Source organism: Nerophis ophidion, linkage group LG03, assembly GCF_033978795.1.
Source record: "Nerophis ophidion isolate RoL-2023_Sa linkage group LG03, RoL_Noph_v1.0, whole genome shotgun sequence".
NCBI lineage: Eukaryota > Metazoa > Chordata > Actinopteri > Syngnathiformes > Syngnathidae > Nerophis > Nerophis ophidion.
Genome location: NC_084613.1, coordinates 77,638,906 through 77,659,883, shown reverse-complemented (window position 1 = coordinate 77,659,883; position 20,978 = coordinate 77,638,906). Strand labels below are relative to the sequence as shown.

At 39.2% G+C, this 20,978-nt stretch overlaps 1 protein-coding gene across 1 annotated transcript in view; it reads left to right on the top strand.

The window, feature by feature from the left end:
* Positions 1-20,978, top strand: part of myo10l1 (myosin X, like 1) — a 135,198-nt gene that overhangs the window by 59,146 nt on the left and 55,074 nt on the right. Inside the window, exons 3-8 of the mRNA XM_061896116.1 lie at positions 164-322; positions 7,038-7,225; positions 7,310-7,444; positions 10,898-11,022; positions 20,808-20,821; positions 20,891-20,975. Of these exons, the coding sequence (XP_061752100.1) occupies positions 164-322; positions 7,038-7,225; positions 7,310-7,444; positions 10,898-11,022; positions 20,808-20,821; positions 20,891-20,975 (706 nt within the window). The remainder of the gene's footprint in view (positions 1-163; positions 323-7,037; positions 7,226-7,309; positions 7,445-10,897; positions 11,023-20,807; positions 20,822-20,890; positions 20,976-20,978) is intronic.

Genomic DNA, 20,978 nt, shown 5'->3' with positions numbered 1-20,978 from the left:
GCCGAAGTTTCTATTCTTAAACAAGTTGAATAGGTGACCTTTATGATGTCAGCTGGTGATAAAAACCCCATTGTTCGATGACCACTTGCCATAGACCGAATATATGATATGTCTACGTACGGCAAATTGGGTGTACCTAATGTATTGGCTCCATTTTTTGCAGGCGCTGTACTTACAGCAGGCCGAGGTCACCAGGGAGCGCGTGTGCGCCATGCACCCGTCCAGCATCCACGGCGTGGAGGACATGTCGTCGCTGGCCGAGCTCCACGAGGCGGCCATCATGCACAATTTGTACCAGCGCTACCAGAAAGACAACATCTACGTAAGCATGATCCTCATACCACAAGAAATAATCTCTTCCAGGGTCAAACTGTCTCTTTATCAATGGACTTTTACGTCCCGTGACAATGTTCGAAGTGACGTGTTAACGCTACAAGTGTATAAATAAGTCAACCACTGTTAATAATAAGATGTAGACACACTATACATAAACTTTTGTTAATTGTCATGCAAGTGTAAAAAGAAGTTAACCACTGTCAAATATTGTTGTTACTCAGCCAGCGTTTGTGGGTCTGATGGACCCGTTGCATTTTGTAGCTTTTAATGCAAAAATAAACGTCTGTTCAGTATTTTAACATAAATGTGTTTGACTGTGAGGCATTAAAAGCCACAAAATGCAATGGGTCCAACAGACCCACAAACGCTGGCTGAGTAACAACAATATAAACGTTGCACGGAAAATTTCTCTGCCAGTTTCTGCATCCCATAGGGATTTTTCTTTTGTGTTTCTGCACATGTGGTTCACAGGCAAGGTTGTGTCACGCCAAATTTCTTCCCCCCTACAAAAACCTTCCCCCCCCCATTTACTTCCGGGGTCATGATTAATACAAACGTTTTCTTAACGCTATATTATAAAAATATAACGCTATATTATAAAAATATAACGCTATATTATAAAAATATAACGCTATATTATAAAAATACAGACGTTTTGTTAACGCTATATTATAAAAAGAAATTAAAAAACAATTTACAAACACAAGCTATGGGATGACGCATTTACTTCCGGGGTCACGTTTCCTCTTATGTCATCCCATAGCTTGTGTTTGTAAATTGTTTTTCAAATTTTTTTATAATATAGCGTTAACAAAACGTATGTATTTTTATAATATTGCGTTATATTTTTATAATATAGCGTTATATTTTTATAATATAGCGTTATATTTTTATAATATAGCGTTAACAAAACGTCTGTATTAATCATGACAAGTAAATGAGGGGAGGGGGGTGGGAGGGTTGTAGGGAGAAGAAATTTGCCGTGAAAGCTGCAATATTGTATTTCCACACTTTCTGCTCTCATTTTGTCGCACATTTGACTTTCTGATGGTCTGCGTACCTACACTCTGTCCTCCACTCTGTGTGTGTGTGTGTGTGTGTGTGTGTGTGTGTGTGTGGTACACAGAACATCAATTTCCACACTTCTATTAGCCCCGGTTCCAGTGGACCCGGACATCTTATATGAAATAGACATAAATGTGTAGGGGGGTGTATGGTGTCTGGTCATTAAATATGTATTCTGATATATGTTCTTCACAAAAAATTTGCCAAAATCAGTGAGTCTCAGTTTGAAAATGTATCAATGATATCATTATTCTTTCAATAAAAAATGAAAACCCTAATAAATGACACAGAAAAAACAATTAAAAAATAATAAATGTATGTATGGAGTAGGGTTGTAGAGTATACCGGTACTGAAGTACTAATGAACCAAAAAACGGAACTATTCTCTGTTTGTAAAGTACCGATTCCCGGGCGTGACGGCGCGTCGTCGCGTCATGACATTGCTGGTTTTGCGAGCAGAGGAGCATGTTCGGCAGCGCACACACACAGAGTACTTACGAGCAGACACAGTGTGTAGACAGAAAAGGGAGAACGGATGCATTTTGCTCTAGAAACTAAACTAACACTGAAACGCCCTCAGGAAGAACGTCCATTCGCAGTCCGCAGTGTTTAGTTACTTCTAAATCACTCATCTTTGCCTCCATGGCGACAAATAAAGTAAGTTTCTTACAAGTATCATCCCTGCAGGTTGAGGAATAGCTATGCTTCACTACACGCCGTAGGAGGCTACGATACCTAACAGCTAACAGCAAGCTAGCACCCTGAATGTAAACAAATGCCATAGGCGGGTCTACACCTGACATCCACTGTAATGATACCAAGTACAATAGCATATCTAGTCGATACTACAATGATTACATCGATATTTTCTATCGTCACAAAATCTTTTTTCCTTTCTTTAAAATCATATTATGTTTTCAAACTCAGGAAATATGTCCCTGGACACATGAGGACTTTGAATATGACCAATGTACGATCCTGTATCTACTTGGTATCTGGTCGATACCTGCATTTGTGGTGTCATCCAAAACTAATGTAAAGTATCAAACAACAGTAGAATAAGTGATTATTACATTTTAACAGGAGTGTAGATAGAACATCTGCGATAAGGTGGCGACTTGTCCTATCTTTGATCTCTGTTTTACTCATTTCACCCTTTCTAATGGTAAATGGGTTTTACTTGTATAGCACTTTTCTACCTTCAAGGTACTCAAAGCGCTTTGACACTATTTCCACATTCACCCATTCACACAACCGTTCACACACTGCTGTCGGGAGCTGCCATGCAAGGCACTAACCCCGACCCATCAGGAGCAAGGGTGAAGTGTCTTGCTCAAGGGCACAACGGACGTGACTAGGTTGGTTAGAAGGTGGAGATCGAACCAGGAACCCATCAGGTTGCTGGCATGGCCACTCTCCCAACCGAGCCATTCCACACTACACAACAATAGAAATATGTATAATACATGCTGATATCGTATCGGTTCGATATCGGTATTGGTCGATACTCAAGGCTCCAACATGTGTATCATATCAGAAGTTGTATCTTGACAGCCCTAAAATGCTCCAATGTCCAATCTGAACTTGATTAGCTAATGACAAAGATGTAATGCATAAGCGATTTCTTTCTTTTCTTTTCTTTTCTTTTCTTAGTTTATTTCGAACATGACATACCTACAACTTTATACATCAGGCAATTTCATCATTTCACAATACACAATACATCATGTCCGAAAAGGAGTAGGAAGAAGCAAAGTTTATTTAATCCTACCGCTTTCCCACATCAGAGCGCCCACAAATATATACATTCATTCACTGACCTTCTTTACAGCAAAATAGCAAAATGACATCCGTGAATGAGTAACACAACAGTTTTGTAATATGTACTTAATTAGTTCAGTCATTATTAACATACTGAGATGAAGAATATCTCAGTATGCACCTGGGGATAGGTTGATTGGCAACACTAAATTGGCCCTACTGTGTGAATGTTGTCTGTCTATCTGTGTTGGCCCTGCGATGAGTTGGCGACTTGTCCTGGGTGTACCCCTCCTTCCGCCCGATTGTAGCTGAGATAAGCACCAGCTCCCCCCGCGACCCCAAAGGGAATAAGCGGCAGGAAAATGGATGGATGCACTGACCAAATAGACATGATTAGCACTCCAACAAGTCAATAACACCAACAACGCTCACCTTTGTGCATTCACGCACAGTATAAAAAGTTTGGTAGACAAAATGAGACAAAGAAGTAGTGGCATTAAACACGTCTTTCTGTGGCAGCGTCGGAGAAAGTTTTACATATGAACAAACTACGATGAGTTCAATGATTGCTGAAATTAATTGGACAAAACGGCATTCTCCAAATACTCTCATCAGTGAAGCATGTTGTGACGGACTCCCTGCCATCACCGTGTGTGTTGCGGGGACACTTGACACACGACGCATCATAGCAGGTTTGATTCAGCTTTATTGCTTCGTTAGGTCTGTCTTCGGGCCAGTCGGGCGCGCCCATTTCTAGTGCGCCGAACCTGACTTTGGTCACGCTAGTTTTCAGTGCGCGCGTTGTGCCTTATTGTCGCTGTTACACGCCTTTCGGCGTCAGCTGCTTGCGTCCGCTGCGGGGGTGTGTCATCTCGCTCTCGGTGTCGTTTGTCGCGCTCTTGGTCTGCTGGCCGTGGTTTCCTCCTCCGTGCTGCCTCCTTCGCCTCTCTTATAGTCTAGCACAGGGGTGCCCACACTTTTTCTGCAGGCGAGCTACTTTTCAATTGACCAACTCGAGGGGATCTACCTCATTCATATATATCATTTATATTTATTTATTTATGAAAGAGACATTTTTGTAAACAAGTTAAATGTGTTTAATGATAATACAAGCATGTGTAACACATATAGATGTCTTTCTTTCACAAAGACAGGAATATAAGTTGGTGTATTACCTGATTCTGATGACTTGCATTGATTGGAATCAGACAGTAATGATGATAACGCCCACATTTTTAAATGGAGGAGAAAAAAAGTTGTCCTTTCCGTACAATACCACATGAAAGTGGTTGGTTTTTGGCATCTAATTCATCCAGCTTCCATACACTTTACAAGAAAAACATTGGTGGCAAATTCCGTAGCTTGCTTGATTGACATTCACGGCACCCGAGGGTCTTGTGAGATGACGCTGGCTGCTGCCAGTTCATTATTATGAAAAAATGACAGAGAGGAAGGCGAGAAACACTTTTTATTTCAACAGACTTTCGCGCCGTCCCTTCCGTCAAAACTCTAAAGGCCGACTGCACATTTCCTATCTTCACAATAAAAGCCTTGCTTCATGCTGCCTGCGCTAACAAAATAAGAGTCTCGGAAAGCTGGCGTGCACAAGTGATGTGCACGCCAGCTTTCTGAGGGATCGCTTGTGCACGCCAGTTTTCCGAGACTCTGTATTTAGATAGCGCAGGCAGCATGAAGCAGGGCTTTTATTGTGAAGATAGGAAATGTGCAGTCGGCCTTTAGAGTTTTGACGGAAGGTACGGCGCGAGAGTCTGTTGAAATAAAAAGTGTTTCTCGCCTTCCTCTCGGTCATATTTTCATAATAATGAACTTGCAGCAGCCAGCGTCATCTCACAAGACCCTCCGGTACCGTGAATGTCATTTAAGTGACGTCTTGGTGAAGATTGATGATCACTAATTTTTAGGTCTATTTTTTTTAAAAGCCTGGCTGGAGATCGACTGACACACCCCCCGCGGTCGACTGGTAGCTCGCGATCGACGTAATGGGCACCCCTGGTCTAGCAGCAGATGGAAAGATTGTGAGTAGGTGTGTGGTGTACGCACCTGACTTAAATTGCCGCTCTCGTGCCGCTCCGTGTGCGTCACGCCTCTCCTCGCCGCCTCATGCCCCGCCTCCTGGCCTCCATCCTGCCCAGGTCTGTCTCTCTCAGCCCGCTGTGGGCCCGTCGGCTGTGTATCTCCACACATGTATAACAGAAACAGCTGGATTTCTAACAATTAAGAAGGTTTGTTTCATGTTTGCCCAACAGAAAATATATTAAAATAGAAAATATATTTTCTAATTTTCACACAACTCTGAAAGAGGTCCAGGGAGCCACTCGGTCGGTGCTAGAGCCGCGGGTTGCTGACCACCTTTTTAGGGCTAATCGTTCCATTGACGTGGATGCTGTAACCATGGCAACACTGCCTTTGTATCACATTAAGCAAAAGAGAAAGTGTGTTGTTATGGTAGTAAAGAGCTAATTGATGTGATTGTGATGATAGTTCTGGTGTTTAAAAACATGAACACGGTAATTACACGCAGCTCCCCCCGCGACCCCAAAGGGAATAAGCGGCAGAAAAATGGATGGATGGATGGATGCACTGACCAAATAGGCCTGATTAGCACTCCAACAAGTCAATAACACCAACAACGCTCACCTTTGTGCATTCACGCACAGTATAAAAGGTTTGGTGGACAAAATGAGACAAAGAAGTCGTGGCATTGAACACGTCTTTCTGTGGCAGCGTCGGAGAAAGTTTTACATATGAACAAACTACGATGAGTTCAAGGATTGCTGAAATTGATTAGACAAAACGGCATTCTCCAGTGAAGCATGTATAATAGAAACAGCTGGATTTCTAACAATTAAGAAGGTTTGTTTCATGTTTGTCCCACAGGAAATATATTAAAATAGAGAATATATTTATTAATTTTCACACATCTCTGAAAGAGGTCCAGGGAGCCACTAGGGTGGTCCTAGAGCCGCGGGTTGCTTACCCCCTCATTAGGGCTAATGCGTTCCATTGACGTGGATGCCGTAACCATGGCAACTCCCTTTGTATCACATTAAGCAAAAGAGAAAGTGTGTTGTTATAGTAGTAATGAGCTAATTGATGTGATTGTGATGATAGTTTTGGTGTTTAAAAACATGAACACGGTAATTACGCGCAGCTCCCCCCGCGACCCCAAAGGGAATAAGCGGCAGAAAAATGGATGGATGGATGGATGCACTGACCAAATAGGCCTGATTAGCACTCCAACAAGTCAATAACACCAACAACGCTCACCTTTGTGCATTCACGCACAGTATAAAAAGTTTGGTGGACAAAATGAGACAAAGAATTAGTGGCATTGAACACGTCTTTCTGTGGCAGCATCTCAGAAAGTTTTAAATATGAACAATCTACAATGAGTTCAAGGATTGCTGAAATTAATTGGACAAAACGGCATTCTCCAGTGAAGCATGTATAATAGAAACAGCTGGATTTCTAACAATTAAGAAGGTTTGTTTCATGTTTGTCCAACAGAAAATATATTAAAATACAAAATATATTTTTTAATTTTCACACATCTCTGAAAGAGGTCCAGGGAGCCACTAGGGCGGTGCTAGAGCCGCGGGTTGCTGACCCCCTCATTAGGGCTAATGCGTTCCATTGACGTGGATGCTGTAACCATGGCAACACTGCCTTTGTATCACATTAAGGCCAAAGAGAAAGTGTGTTGTTATGTTAGTAAAGAGCTAATTGATGTGATTGGGATGATAGTTCTGGTGTTTAAAAACATGAACACGATAATTACGCGCTCTTTGACCCCTGGGGGTCGGTTATCCTGACAAAGAAGCAAATAAACTCCATTTACGTTTTTCTCTCTTTAGACAAATATCGGCAGCATCTTGGCCGCCGTCAACCCTTACAAGCAGATCCCAGGTCTGTACGACCCGGAGAGCGTGGACCGCTACTCGAAGCACCAGCTGGGGGAGTTGCCGCCGCACATCTTTGCTATCGCCAACGAATGCTACCGCTGCATCTGGAAGCGCCATGACAGCCAGTGTGTCCTTATCAGGTTAGATCCCGTGATCTTATCGGCGTCGGATGAGATTGGAACGTCGGATGCTAATGTGTGTGTGTGTGTGTGTGTGTGTGTCAGCGGTGAGTCTGGAGCCGGAAAGACAGAAAGCACCAAACTGTTGCTGCAGTTCCTGTCGGTGATGAGCCAGAACTCTGCTGGGACGCCACCATCTGAGAAGACCACGCGGGTGGAGCAGGCCATCGTGCAAAGCAGGTACACAAATAACACACAATATTGTTGTAGATCAGGGGTAGAGAACCTATGGCTCTAGAGCCAGATGTGGCTCTTTTGATGACTGCATCTGGCTCTCGGATAAATCTTAGCTGACATTGCTTAACGCGATAATTATGAATAATTTCGCTGGTAATCACAGTGCTAAAAATAACGTGCAAAATACAAAACATTCTCATGCATTTAAATCCATCCATCCGTTTTCTACCGCACCTGTTCAAGAAGTCGCATTAATGGTAAGAAGTATTTTATGTCACGATGGGGGTCGTTCTCCCAGGAAGGCAGACGGACTACTCGGGACATGGCATTTAGGTAAAAACTTGATCTAATTTTAACTAAAAAAATATACAAACAAAAATCGCTCACAGCGGAGGCACAACTTGGGCTAAGGAACAAAGCTAACGCATAAACAGACTAAGAAGATAAATCAAACAAAACTTACTCGGCATGGCATGAAGCACGAAACTATGGCAAGGCATGAAACAAGTCAGCACAGGGCGACTGACTGGCAAAGACGAGCTTAAATACTGCCTCCGATTAGTGCTCGGGAAGCAGGTGAGCGGGCATTTTGTCCACCAGAGACAGGTGGACAAAATGAGTAACCAAGGAAACCAGACAAGGGAGTGGAAAAAAACAGGAACTTAAAGAGTCCAAAGGACAAACAGCACATGGCCAAACAAAAACATGATCGACAGACATGACATTTGATTTATTATTGGTTAGCTTCAGAATAACAATGTTATTAAAAAGAATAAGAGACTTATTATACTCTAAAAATGTTGGTCTTACTCAAAAATGCACACATTTAGTTGTATTCAGTGTTAAAAAATATGATATGGCTCTCACGGAAATATATTTTGAAATATTTGGCTTTCATGGCTCTCTCAGCCAAAAAGGTTCCCGACCCCTGTTGTAGATAGTCCAAACACAAAGGGCCAGATCCACTGAAGGTTTGGGTGTATTAAAAAACCCTCTTCATGAACATGCAGAATATGCAAAACCCAAAACCAGTGAAGTCGGCACGTTGTGTAAATCGTAAAAAAAACCCAGAATACAATTATTTTTCTAATCCTTTTCAACTTATATTAAGTTTAATATTATTATTATTAGACTTAGATGTAGACTTAAACAAACTTTAATGCCTAAGGCTAAGTTTAATAATATTTTAGAATGATTTAATTAATTATTAAGTATGATATCATATCCAGCTATTTTTTAGGTTTCAAGACATCGCCAATTTTGAAAGGAAGTTTTAAATATTTATAATATAATAATAGAATATTTATATAATATTTAATGATTTATTAAATAATTCTAAAATATTATTAGACTTAGACTTAGACTAACTTTAATGTCTAAGTTTAAGTCTTAAGTCTAATAATATGTTAGAATTATTTAATAAATCAGTAAATATGATATCATATCGAGCCATTTTGTAGATTTCAAGACATCGCCAATTTTGAAAGGAAGTTTTAAGTATTTATAATATAATAACAGAGTATTTATGTAATATTTAAGGATTTATTAAATAATTCCAAAATATTATTAGATTTAGACTAACTTTAATGTCTAAGTATAATAATATTTTAGAATTATTTAATAAATCATTAAGTATGATATCATATCCAGCCATTTTGTAGGTTTCAAGACATCGCCAATTTTGAAAGGAAGTTTTAAGTATTTATAATATAATAACAGAGTATTTATGCGATATTTGATGATTTACTAAATAATTCGAAAATATTATTTGCCTTAGACTTACACAAACTTTAATGTCCAAGTCTAAGTCTAATGATTTATTAAATAAATTAAAAATATTATTAGACTTAGACAAACTTTAATGTCTAAGTCTAAGTATATTAATATTTTAGAATTTTTCAATAAATCATTAAATATTATATAAATACTCTGTTATTATATCATAAATATTTAAAACTTCCTTTCAAAATTGGCGATGTCTTGAAACCTACAAAGTGATTTATATGATTAATCATGTATTTAATCATTCTAAAATATTATTATCATATTATTTAATTTATTAAATAATAAAACAGTATTGGAAGTGCAGTACATTAGATTAGAAATCATCCTGATGTTAAAAGAGACTACAGAAATGGCAGGCCTTTTAAATGATTGTCACACACACACCAGGTGTGGGGAAATTTGTCATCTGCATTTGACCCATCCCCTTGATGACCGCCTGGGAGGTGAGGGGAGCGGTGGGCAGCAGCGGTGCCGCGCCCGGGAATCATTTATGGTGATTTAAACCTCAACTCCAACCCTTGATACTGAGTGCCAAGCAGAGAGGCAATGGGTCCCATTTTATTATAGTCTTTGGTATGACTCGGCCAGGATTTGAACTCCCAACCTACCGATCTCAGGCCACTGAGTAGGCGGTACAAAAACTGGGCTATGAAAACAAAAGACTAGCACAAAGGCAATGAACTATAAACATGAAACAAAAACTTGCACTGTGGCATAAATAACAAGAAAACTTACTGTGAAGTGAATTATATTTATATAGCGCTTTTTCCTCAAGTGACTCAAAGCGCTTTACATAGTGAAACCCAATATCTAAGTTACAATTAAACCAGTGTAGGTGGCACTGGGAGCAGGTGGGTAAAGTGTCTCGCCCAAGGACACAACGGCATTACTTGGATGGCGGAAGCGGGGATCGAACCTGCAACCCTCAAGTTGCTGGCCGGGCCACTCTACCAACCGAGCTATACTGCGACAAGGGTATAAGAAAAGCAGCATGTTTATCAAGGTGCGTAGCAGGTGATCGAGGGCTTGAAGGAGGTGATGTTGCCAGGACGAACAACAGAAACAGAATGGCTTAAATAGCAGTGACATTATTATTGAAAACAGGTGAGCGAGTGCCAAAACGTGAGACAGGTGCGGTACAAGTGAAAAGTAATAAGTAGTCATGGTAACAAAAACAAACCAGGAAGTGCATAACAGGAACTGAGTGTGCTAAAAACAAAACATGACCAAATCAAAACATGATTTCTTGGCCTGGCACGCTGTTTGTACCGCTTGTAGAGGACGCTAAAGACGGTGCCCCCTTAATATTGCTTTTTGGGGGAAATTCGGGAGGATGATTACCCCAGGAGGGGCACTGAAAATTGAGAGTCTCCCGAAAAAATCGAGGATATACGCTGTAAAGCGCCATTCATATAAAACTTGCGGGCCGCACTGACATTAAATTTTCACATCAAGGTGCGGGCCGCTAAGTAACGTCTCACGGGCCGCAATTTGCCTGCGGGCCGCGTGTTTGAGACCTCTGGTTCAGATGAATTATTGGATTGATTAACGTGGACCCCGATTTAAACAAGTTGAAAAACTTATTTGAGTGTTACCATTTAGTGGTCAATTGTACGGAATATGTACTTAAGTGTGCAATCTACTAATAAAAGTGTGTCCGTCTCTCTGCAGTCCCATCATGGAAGCGTTCGGAAATGCCAAGACGGTTTACAACAACAACTCCAGTCGCTTCGGGAAGTTCATCCAGCTTCACTTCTCCGAGAGCGGCAACATCCAAGGAGGCTGCGTCATCGACTGTATCCTTCTTCGGGAAATATACAAATAGTGGGAATGCGCCGGTTAGCGTTTCAGCTTCAGCAGTTGGTGGGTGGAGAGTGCATAATGTCCATCCATCCATCCTTTTTTCTACCGCTTGTCCCTTTTTAAGGGTCGAGTGGGTTGCTGAAGCCTATCTCAGCTGCATTTAGGCGGAAGGCGGGGTACACCCTGGACAAGTCGCCACCTCATCACAGGGCCAACACAGATAAACGGACAACATTCACACACACATTCACACAGAATGTATCTGTAGATAAACCTCAGAATTGCTTTTGTATGGAGGGTGAAATGGGACCCAATTAAGTAAAAAAATAAATATTCAGATAATCATTTAATTGTGTAAATAATTAAATTAAAATGTTAATTACTCATGAAATACAAAAGTACATTTCCCTATTTGATCGTTTCAATGAAATATTGCCGATGTTATTTAATGATTTGATTAATAATTTCACGATTATTTCAAGATTTCAAGGTTTATTTAATTATTCCATGAATCATTACGTTAGTGACTCATGGATTTACTTCCTGTCAAACTCACCTATCAAAGTCAGTGGGCGGGGCTAACAAATCTAGTCCAATGATTTTACAATTCATTGAATATTAAAATATTGAAACAATTAAGTAATACATGTGCGTGAATGTGAGTGTGAATGTTGTCTGTCTATCTGTGTCGGCCTTGCGATGAGGTGGCGACTTGTCCAGGGTGTATTCCGCCTTCCGCCCGAATGCAGCTGAGATAGGCTCCAGCACCCCCCCGCGACCCCGAAAGGGACAAGCGGTAGAAAATGGACGGATGGATGAAACAATTAAGTAATACATGTGTGTAAAAGTGAGTGTGAATGTTGTCTGTCTATCTGTGTCGGCCTTGCGATGAGGTGGCGACTTGTCCAGGGTGTACTCCGCCTTCCGCCTGAATGCAGCTGAGATAGGCTCCAGCACCTCCCGCGACCCCGAAAGGGACAAGCGGTAGCAAATGGACGGATGGATGGATGTTATTTTACATTCAAATAAATTGATGGCACATTTAATACAAATGTGTATGATTTTAATTCCAAATGTAATACATGTAAAAATACTATGAATGATTTAGTTAATTAATTCGAAATGTAATCAAGTCATTTGACTAGATTTGTGTTCTTTGACAGCTGAGTTTGACAAGTATAATATATTCATGGAGCGCTGACACACCGGTACATAAAGTAAGTAAATAAATAATTAAAATATTGATCTAACCACTTTGTTATCGTTTACTGATACTGATACTGTAGTAAGTATTGATAATATCGACATCTATATCGATTATTGCTACTTTACATTGAAGATGTAGTGGTTAGCTTCTTGTTTTGTCCTGCTTTGTGTGTGTGTGTGTTTGTGTGCGTGTTTGTGTTTGTGTGTGTTCTTGTATTTCTACTTTTTTTGAGTCATTAACAAGGAAAAGTACCTTCCATATGAGGAGGTGTGAACAAGTTAGGACATAAATCATGGTCCCAATACGAAAAAGCATTGCATCTAATAGAGAATGTCTCATTTGCACCCCCTGGTGGTGAAATCTATCAAAATTAGGGTGGTCCCGAAAAGGAGGGATTTTTTTCAAATTGACTGTGTTGGTTTTAAAAGTGCTCCCTCTTAAATCAATATATGAAATAACAAGTGTGTGTAAAAATTTTGAAGAGTTCCCCCTCTGGCCAACATATGTAATAACAAGTGTGTGTAAGAAAGTGAAATGCGCCCCCTTTAGCCAAAATTATTATTTTTTTAAATACATAAATATGTATATAGAGACATACTGTAATAATTTTAAGTAAATAATGAAGACTAAAAACCATTTACAAACAATAAATAGATAAACTAAGAGTAGTCTTTTTCTCGCAATGTGTCAACTTTTTTCTTATCAAATTTGGAACAATTTCTCATATACTTTCTGTTTTTGTAATATTGCAATATTTTCTAGTAAAATCATTACTTTTTTAAAGTAAAATCATTACTTTTTAATGCAAAATGGTGACATTTGTTACATAACTTTCTGACTTTTTGTTGTTCTTGTAAAACAGTGACATTTTTTGAGTAAAATGATGACTTTTGTCAGAATTTTGCCAAGTAGAATTCCGCTTATTTTCATAAAATTGCCAAAATGTTAAGCTTTTCTTGTAAAATTCTGACTGTTATTGAGTACAATTAACACTTTTATCTAATATTGCACAAGTGTTCAGTTTTTCTTGTAAAATTTGGACTTGGGTTGAGTAAAATTACAACTTTAATTACAATACTTACAAAATTCAAAGTTTTTCTTGTGAAATTGACCTTTTTCTGGTGAAAGTCCACCTCATTTTTCACAACAAGCTTATTTATATTTTCGTGCAAATATATTTTATTAGATTTTACAGTTAAAATGACAAACAGTCACATCCACTCATACACACACACATACACACTTGAGGAGAGAGGTGCACATGAATTTTAACAACTCAAGGTTTACAGTACAGACATTATTAGAAAATATACCCATATATTGTATATATATATACATACACACACACATATATATATCCATACATATATATATATACATATATATCCATCCATCCCGCTGCGGCTCACGATCAGCAGGCTATCGAGATCACAGCAAAATAGATGAACATACCTCGGTATCAAGGATCCTCAGGAAGTGTTCACAAGATCACCTCCCGAGGGCCTGTCCACCGTACACACTTAGAGGGAAAAAAAAGGAAAAGTTACAGGGCTTGATCAATACAAAACAATAATCAAAAAAAAAAAAACAGAACAAAAAAGCAAGTAAACCATATCAGAAGTGACACAAGAAAAACAAATGTAGTGTTGAATCAGTACAAAAGATAATAACAATAAAAATAAAAAATAAAAAAGGAATACAACTACAAAAAAATGGCAGTTTAGTTTTCCTTTAAATGTCTATAAGTTATGCTTCAATATATGTCAGTAAAGGTTTCCAGGTTAATTCCCATTTATTCATATTTGTAGAGTTTATAAATCTTATTTTTTCAAGAGTCATTACATTCACAAGTTCATTTAACCAGTTCCTGAAGTTGGGTGCAGATAGAGTATTCCAGTCTCTGAGAATGAGTCTTTTGGCCAAAACCGTCCCAAGCAGCAACACAGTTCTAATATGTTTTGGAAGCTTTTGTGTTTCTGAAGACCACCCAAATAAGATCATATCCCTATCAGGGACAATTTTTCTCTGATATACCCCCGAGTAAAAAAAGAAAATGCTGGACCAAAATGATTGAATAATTGGACATCCCCAAAACGAGTGAGACAATGATCCTTCAGCAGATTTACATTTATCACAAAGTGGAGATGTATCCGGATAAAATTTGTGTAATAAAACTTTAGAATAGTAAAAACGATGAATCACTTTAAACTGTATGAGCCTATGTCTGCTGTTAATTGAGCATTTGTGAATTTGAGAGAGTGTCTGTTCCCATTGCTGATTGGGTATTGTTGTTCTTACTTCCTGTTCCCATGCTCTTTTAACACTGTCTGCTGATGTCATGGACATAATGAAGCAGCTGACAAATTTAGCGATAAACTTTTTACTTGTGGGTGGTAAATTTAATAGTTCTAAAAGAGGATGTTTTTCATTTACCAGCTGAGACTTTGAAATGTTTTCTTTAATAAATGTTTTTACCTGCAAATAGCAAAACCAACTGAATTGGGACAAATTGAATTTGATTCGCAATTGCTCAAATGACACAAGACTGTCCTCGACATAAATGTCTTTTATGCATTTAATTCCATTTGAGTACCAGTCAAAAAATGTTTTATCTCTTATCGATGGAATAAATGCATGGTTGTGATATATTGGTGAATACATAGTTACATTGGAAATATTCAATTGTTTTTTAATTTGAGAAAGAATTTTGATAGAATTTCGTACTACAACACTATGACTTATTGATTTAATTGAAGAGACTGGTTTAGTAAAAAGTAACGATAGCAATGATGTATAAGGTTTCACTAATGACTGCAGTTCCAATTTCAGCCATAAGGGAGCAGAATTAAGAGATTCATTATTTGGGGACCCCATCTTCCAATAGGTCAATGCGTTCAGATTTGATGCCCAATAATAATTTTTGAACATTGGAAGACCCAGTCCTCCTTCCTCTGTAGATCTAAATAAGTGCTTTTTGGATATTCTGCGTTTTTTACATCCCCACACAAAATCTAGAACTAAAGATTCAAGTTTTTTGAAAAAATCTACAGGAATTACAATTGGTAAATTTTGAAAAAGATAAATAAATTTGGGCAGAGTGATCATTTTAATAGCATTCACCTTGCCTAACATAGAGAGAGGTAGGGTCTTCCAATACTCAATACACACTTTCAGTTTCTCAAAGGCTTCAATAAAGTTCAACTTTAGTAATGATTCATAATTTTTAGATATTTTTAAGCCAAGATAGGATATGTAATTTTCTGCGACTTTAACTGGATTTTGACTGATCTCAACGTTATCTCCTAGGAACATAAGCTCACTTTTGGACCAGTTTATTTTATAACCAGATATTCTACCAAAAGAGTCTACGTATTCTAAAAGAAGTGGTAGTGCAACTTCTGGCTCAGTGAGTGTAACAAGTACATCATCTGCATAAAGGGAGATGAGACTCTCTGATGAGCCCACTGAAAATCCTTTAATATTAGAGTTCATTCTTAAACCAATAGCCAGTGGTTCGAGGGCCAAATTGAAGAGTAAGGGCGAAAGGCAGTCACCCTGTCTCACACCGCGATGTAATTCAAAACTATCCGATATTACATTATTAGTTATGACATATGATTTTGGTGCAGAATAAATTATTTTAACCCATTTTATAAAATTTTCTCCCAATCCAAATAATTTGAGAACATGAAAAAGATAAGCCCACTCAATTGAATCAAAAGCTTTATGAGCATCCAGAGTCAGGACGGCAGCCTTTTTGTTTCCTGTGCAGTCTGAGTACAATACGTTCAGTAATCTCCGTACATTGCCAAAAGAAGGTCTGTCCGGGATGAAACCGACCTGATCTGGATGAATAATTTCTGTTATGTGGTTGCTTAACCTTGTTGCGAGTACCTTAGTTAGAATCTTATGGTCTAAATTGAGCAGGGAGATAGGTCTATAATTGGCTGGATCAAGTGGATTTTTTCCCTTTTTTGGTATTATACATATATGGGCTTCATACAAAGAACTTGGAAGTTTGTTGTTCACAAAAGAATCATTTAACATTCTAAGTATTATAGGGGATAGTATTTCACTGAAAGCTTGATAAAACTCCGCACCAAATCCATCTGGACCAGGACTTTTATTCAAGGAGAAAGATTTCAGTGCTTTTTGCAGTTCTTCAGTTGAAATAGTGTTGTCTAAAGAATTCTGATTATTTGGACTCAGTTGAGGTAAGTTTAATGAGGTAAAAAAATCATTTAAATCATTAACCGCTATAGCTGAATTAGATTTATATAATTCTGAATAAAAGTCTTTGAAGATATTATTGATATCCTTTAAATCTGTACATGTTTCACCTGTTTTTGAGCATATTTTGTGAATAGCAGCTTTGGCTTGATCTCCTTTGAGCTGTCTAGATAGAAGTTTTTGTGGTTTATCGGATATTTCAAAATGTTTTTGTTTATTTTTCAGCAGGAGTTTAGATACTTCCCCATGAAGAAGAGAGTTGTATTCATTTTTCAGTTTCAGCATCTTATTGTAATCAGACTGCAAAAGAGAATTTATATGAATTTTTTCCATTTCTTTAATTTCTTTTTCTAATTCTCTCTGCCTTTTTCTTGTTTCTCTTTGTTTTGAGATTTCAAATGAAATGATATATCCTCTCACAGTAGCTTTAAGAGCTTCCCACAATGTGGAGTCTGAGACCTCTCCGTTATCATTCACCTCAATAAAATCTTGGATAATCTTGTTTATATACTCTTTAAAATCTTCATATAATAATAGTTGTGGATTAAATCTCCATTTTTGTTTGATTTTAAGGAGATCAATTTGAATCTGCAAACTCACAGGACTGTGATCTGAGATTATTCTACTATGGTACTCAGGATTACTGACATTGGAGAGGGAAGAGCCTTCCACTAAAAAGTAATCAATTCTCGTGTAGGAATTGTGTACAGTAGAGTAAAATGAATACTCCCTTTTCTTAGGGTGTTTTACTCTCCATATGTCTATGATATTTCTTGATCTCATAAGATTATTAATAGTTTTAGTTGAGTTAGCAATTACATGAGATTTAGTTGACAATCTATCTAAAGTGGGGTCCAAAAGGCAGTTAAAATCACCACCAATGTAGATATGAGAGGAGCTATCATCAGGAAGTAGACCAAAGACTCGATGATAAAAGTTTGAGTCATCAGTGTTTGGTCCATAGATATTCAAAAAAGTTACTGGATAGGATGTAATATGACCATTCAATAAAATAAATCTCCCATTAGGGTCAATTATTTGTGATGTAAGTATGAAAGGCACATTTTTATGAAATAAAATAGCTACACCTCTAGCTTGTGAAGTAAAGGGTGCGTGATAAACCTGAGATATCCAGCTTGTTTTAAGTTTGTGTTGGTTGTCTTTACAGAGATGTGTTTCTTGTAAGAATACAACATCTGCTTTTAATGAATTTAAATGTGAAAAAACCTTCCCTGCTTTAATATTTTTGGCTAAGCCCCTAACATTCCATGAAACTAGTGTGATTTTTTTCTTACAAGTTGACATTATGGTGTTTTAGGTTTTTTTTTTTTTTTTTTTTTGTCCTTACATGAAAAAAAAACCTTAGTAATTAGTAAGTTGAAATATGATTGTACATCTCTTTCCTCCACATTCATGCTCAGATTCACACATACACAACACTCACACCCCATTGTTCCCCCCTCCCTCGGTTCCCATCGTGTGTAGTTCAATGTTTTGGAGTGAAATCTCCATTGTGGTGATGTCCATAAGATGTCGTTTTGGACGATTCCCCAGTCCATGAGTCCCCCACCCCCATCTTCAGGCGCAGGGCACATGCTCGTAGCTGCGTTCATTGCCCAAAGCAATTAGTAGCTCGGCAGTGAAGTGTTTTTTTTTTTTTTTTTTTCCTGCGACCTCCGGTGAAATAAACCTCAGTGAAAAAGTGTATATCTGCTTTTATACTTATCATAAGCCTTGTGTGGTAGAGCCATTATTGATAATTAGTCACTAAAATGTTTTATAATAAAGGTCTTAGTGTCTGCAAGAGAGGTAAACACCTTTACCTGGTCGTTGTACTCTACATGCAGGCGAGCTGGAAAACGCAGCATAAACTTGATTTCCTTCTCCCGCAGCATGTTCATTGCCTCTCGAAAGGCCCGTCTTTGCGCTGTCACTTCGGCAGTGTAGTCTGGAAACAGGAACACGCGCAGGCCGTTGTAGATCAGCTCCTGGCCGCGGCTCAGTCGAAGAAGTAGCTCCTTATCCTGGTAGAAGTGTATTCTTGCGATGATGCTCCTGGGTCCCTTGCCGTTACCATGGCGAGCGAGCGGGACACGGTGCGCGCGGTCCACCACCACTGGCTTGGAGAAGTTACTCGCTCCAAACAACTTTGGTATCAGGTCCGCAACGAAATCCGTAAGTCTTCCCTTTTCTTCTTGCTCTGGTATCCCGACTATTTTTATATTATTCCGTCTTGAGCGCCCTTCCAATTCGTCTATTTTAGCTACCAATTGTTCGTTCCTCTTCTGCGTTTGAGCCAATTTTTGTTCGAGCGCTTCAATGCGGCGCTCGTGTTCAGAACCTTGCTGCTCCATGTCCTGCACTCGGTTGGTCAGTGCCGACTGCTTGCTTGAAAGAGCCTCAAGCTTTTCCTCAAGCATGTCAAAACGTTTGTTTATAGACTCGAATATCTTATCCAGCATCTTCTCCAGAGTTGATGACGCCATTTTAGCGCTAGCCTCAGGCTCGTTTACGGCCACAGGTGACTCTGATTGCTTCCCTCTTCGTGTCTTGGGCATAATCGTTGTTATCTATATCTTAATAGGGTCGAATTTACCCAGAGGGATATGCATGCATATAATTGACCAAACGTTGTCAGTTTAAAAAAAAAAAAAAGCAGAATTAAGATTAAATCTTATAGTTTTCACCGGAGTAACTGCAGAGGCAAACTACTGCATGTGCATCTTAGCCACGCCCCGGAAAATGGAGCCTTATTTATATTTTCAAGGTATTTATATATATTATTAATGTTGTAAATACAAATCTTTATATATCTAATAAGGGTGGTCCTAAACAGGTAGGCTTTTTTCGGTGGTCTCAAGAAGGACAGAAAACACAATAATGTGTGTGTTTGTTTGGCATGCTTAGCAATACCCTTTTCTCTAGACCTCCAGAGATGATAATACCTGGAAGAAACTATGTTTATTTTCCACCATGGTGGTGAAGATTCGTATCATTGAAGCAGCTTCGCTCGGTGGATAGACAACTTACCCTCAAGTTTGAGCCGATGTTCTAATACAGGGGTAGGGAACCTATGGCTCTCGAGCCAGATGTGGCTCTTTTGATGACTGCATCTGGCTCTCGGATAAATCTGAGCTGACATTGCTTAACACGCTTAATGAATAATTCCACTTGTGATCACAGTGTTAAAAATAACGTTCAAAATATAAAACATTCTCATGCTTTTTTATGTTCAAGAAGTTGCATTAATGGTAAGAAGTAATTTATTTATTATTGGTTAGTGTGGGGCTTGCCCTCCTGGAGGTTTTTCAGACCACCAAGAGCCTGTTTTAGGGTTACAATATTGTTTTATTTTATTTTTCTCTCACGGTGGCAGAGGGGTTAGTGCGTCTGCCTCACAATACGAAGTTCCTGCAGTCCTGGGTTCAAATCCAGGCTCGGGATCTTTCTGTGTGGAGTTTGCATGTTCTCCCCGTGAATGCGTGGGTTCCCTCCGGGTACTCCGGCTTCCTCCCATTTCCAAAGACATGCACCTGGGGATAGGTTGATTGACAACACTAAAAATTGGCCCTAGTGTGTGAATGTGAGTGTGAATGTTGTCTGTCTATCTGTGTTGGCCCTGCGATGAGGTGGCGACTCGTCCAGGGTGTACCCCGCCTTCCGCCCGATTGTAGCTGAGATAGGCGCCAGCACCCCCCGCGACCCCAAAAAAAGGAATAAGCGGTAGAAAATGGATGGATGGATGGATGGATTTTTCTCTCAGTTGCTTTCCAGCAATTGTCTTTTTCTCTTATGTCCTCACTCGCGCTCTGGCTCCAGCCCCGGCCCTGTCTCTCCTCCTGGCTGCTGCTTATAAAAGAGCGACAGGTGATTAGATAACAAGGCCCAGGTGGGCCGTCTACACACCTGTCGCTGATTTCGAGGCCGGTCCTGGCAACATCCTGCTTTGCTGCAGGCCTGCAGGTCACGCCCCCTCCACAGTTAGCTTCAGAATAACAATGTTATTACAAAGAACAAGAGACCTATTAAAAAAAATATTATATGGCTCTTAGGGAAATACATTTTAAAATATTTGGCTTCTTGGCTCTTTCAGCCAAAAAGGTTCCCGACCCCTGTTCTAACATGACGCGGAGACTTCTGAAATTAATGCAACTCCTGCATTTGCGTAAAAAGAAATATAGAAATGTGATTGTGTCTCCCTGAGAATGCATCTATATCGAAGGACTCTTTCACGTGAGTACAATCATTAGCCATGTAAACAGTGGGACACAGTTGATAAGTACCGAGCTGATCAGCATTAACCTAATAGCCGTCCACTTTCCTTGACTCTTTTCGTGTCAGATTTACTAGAAAAGGTAAGCTCAGCATAAACTAGCGTAGCTTTGGTCATCAGAACCTTCACTGACGGTGTCGATTCTCTGCAGAACCGAGTGGTGCGACAGAACCCTGGAGAACGCAACTACCACATCTTCTACGCTCTCTTGGCGGGAGCTAACAAAGAGCATAAAAGTA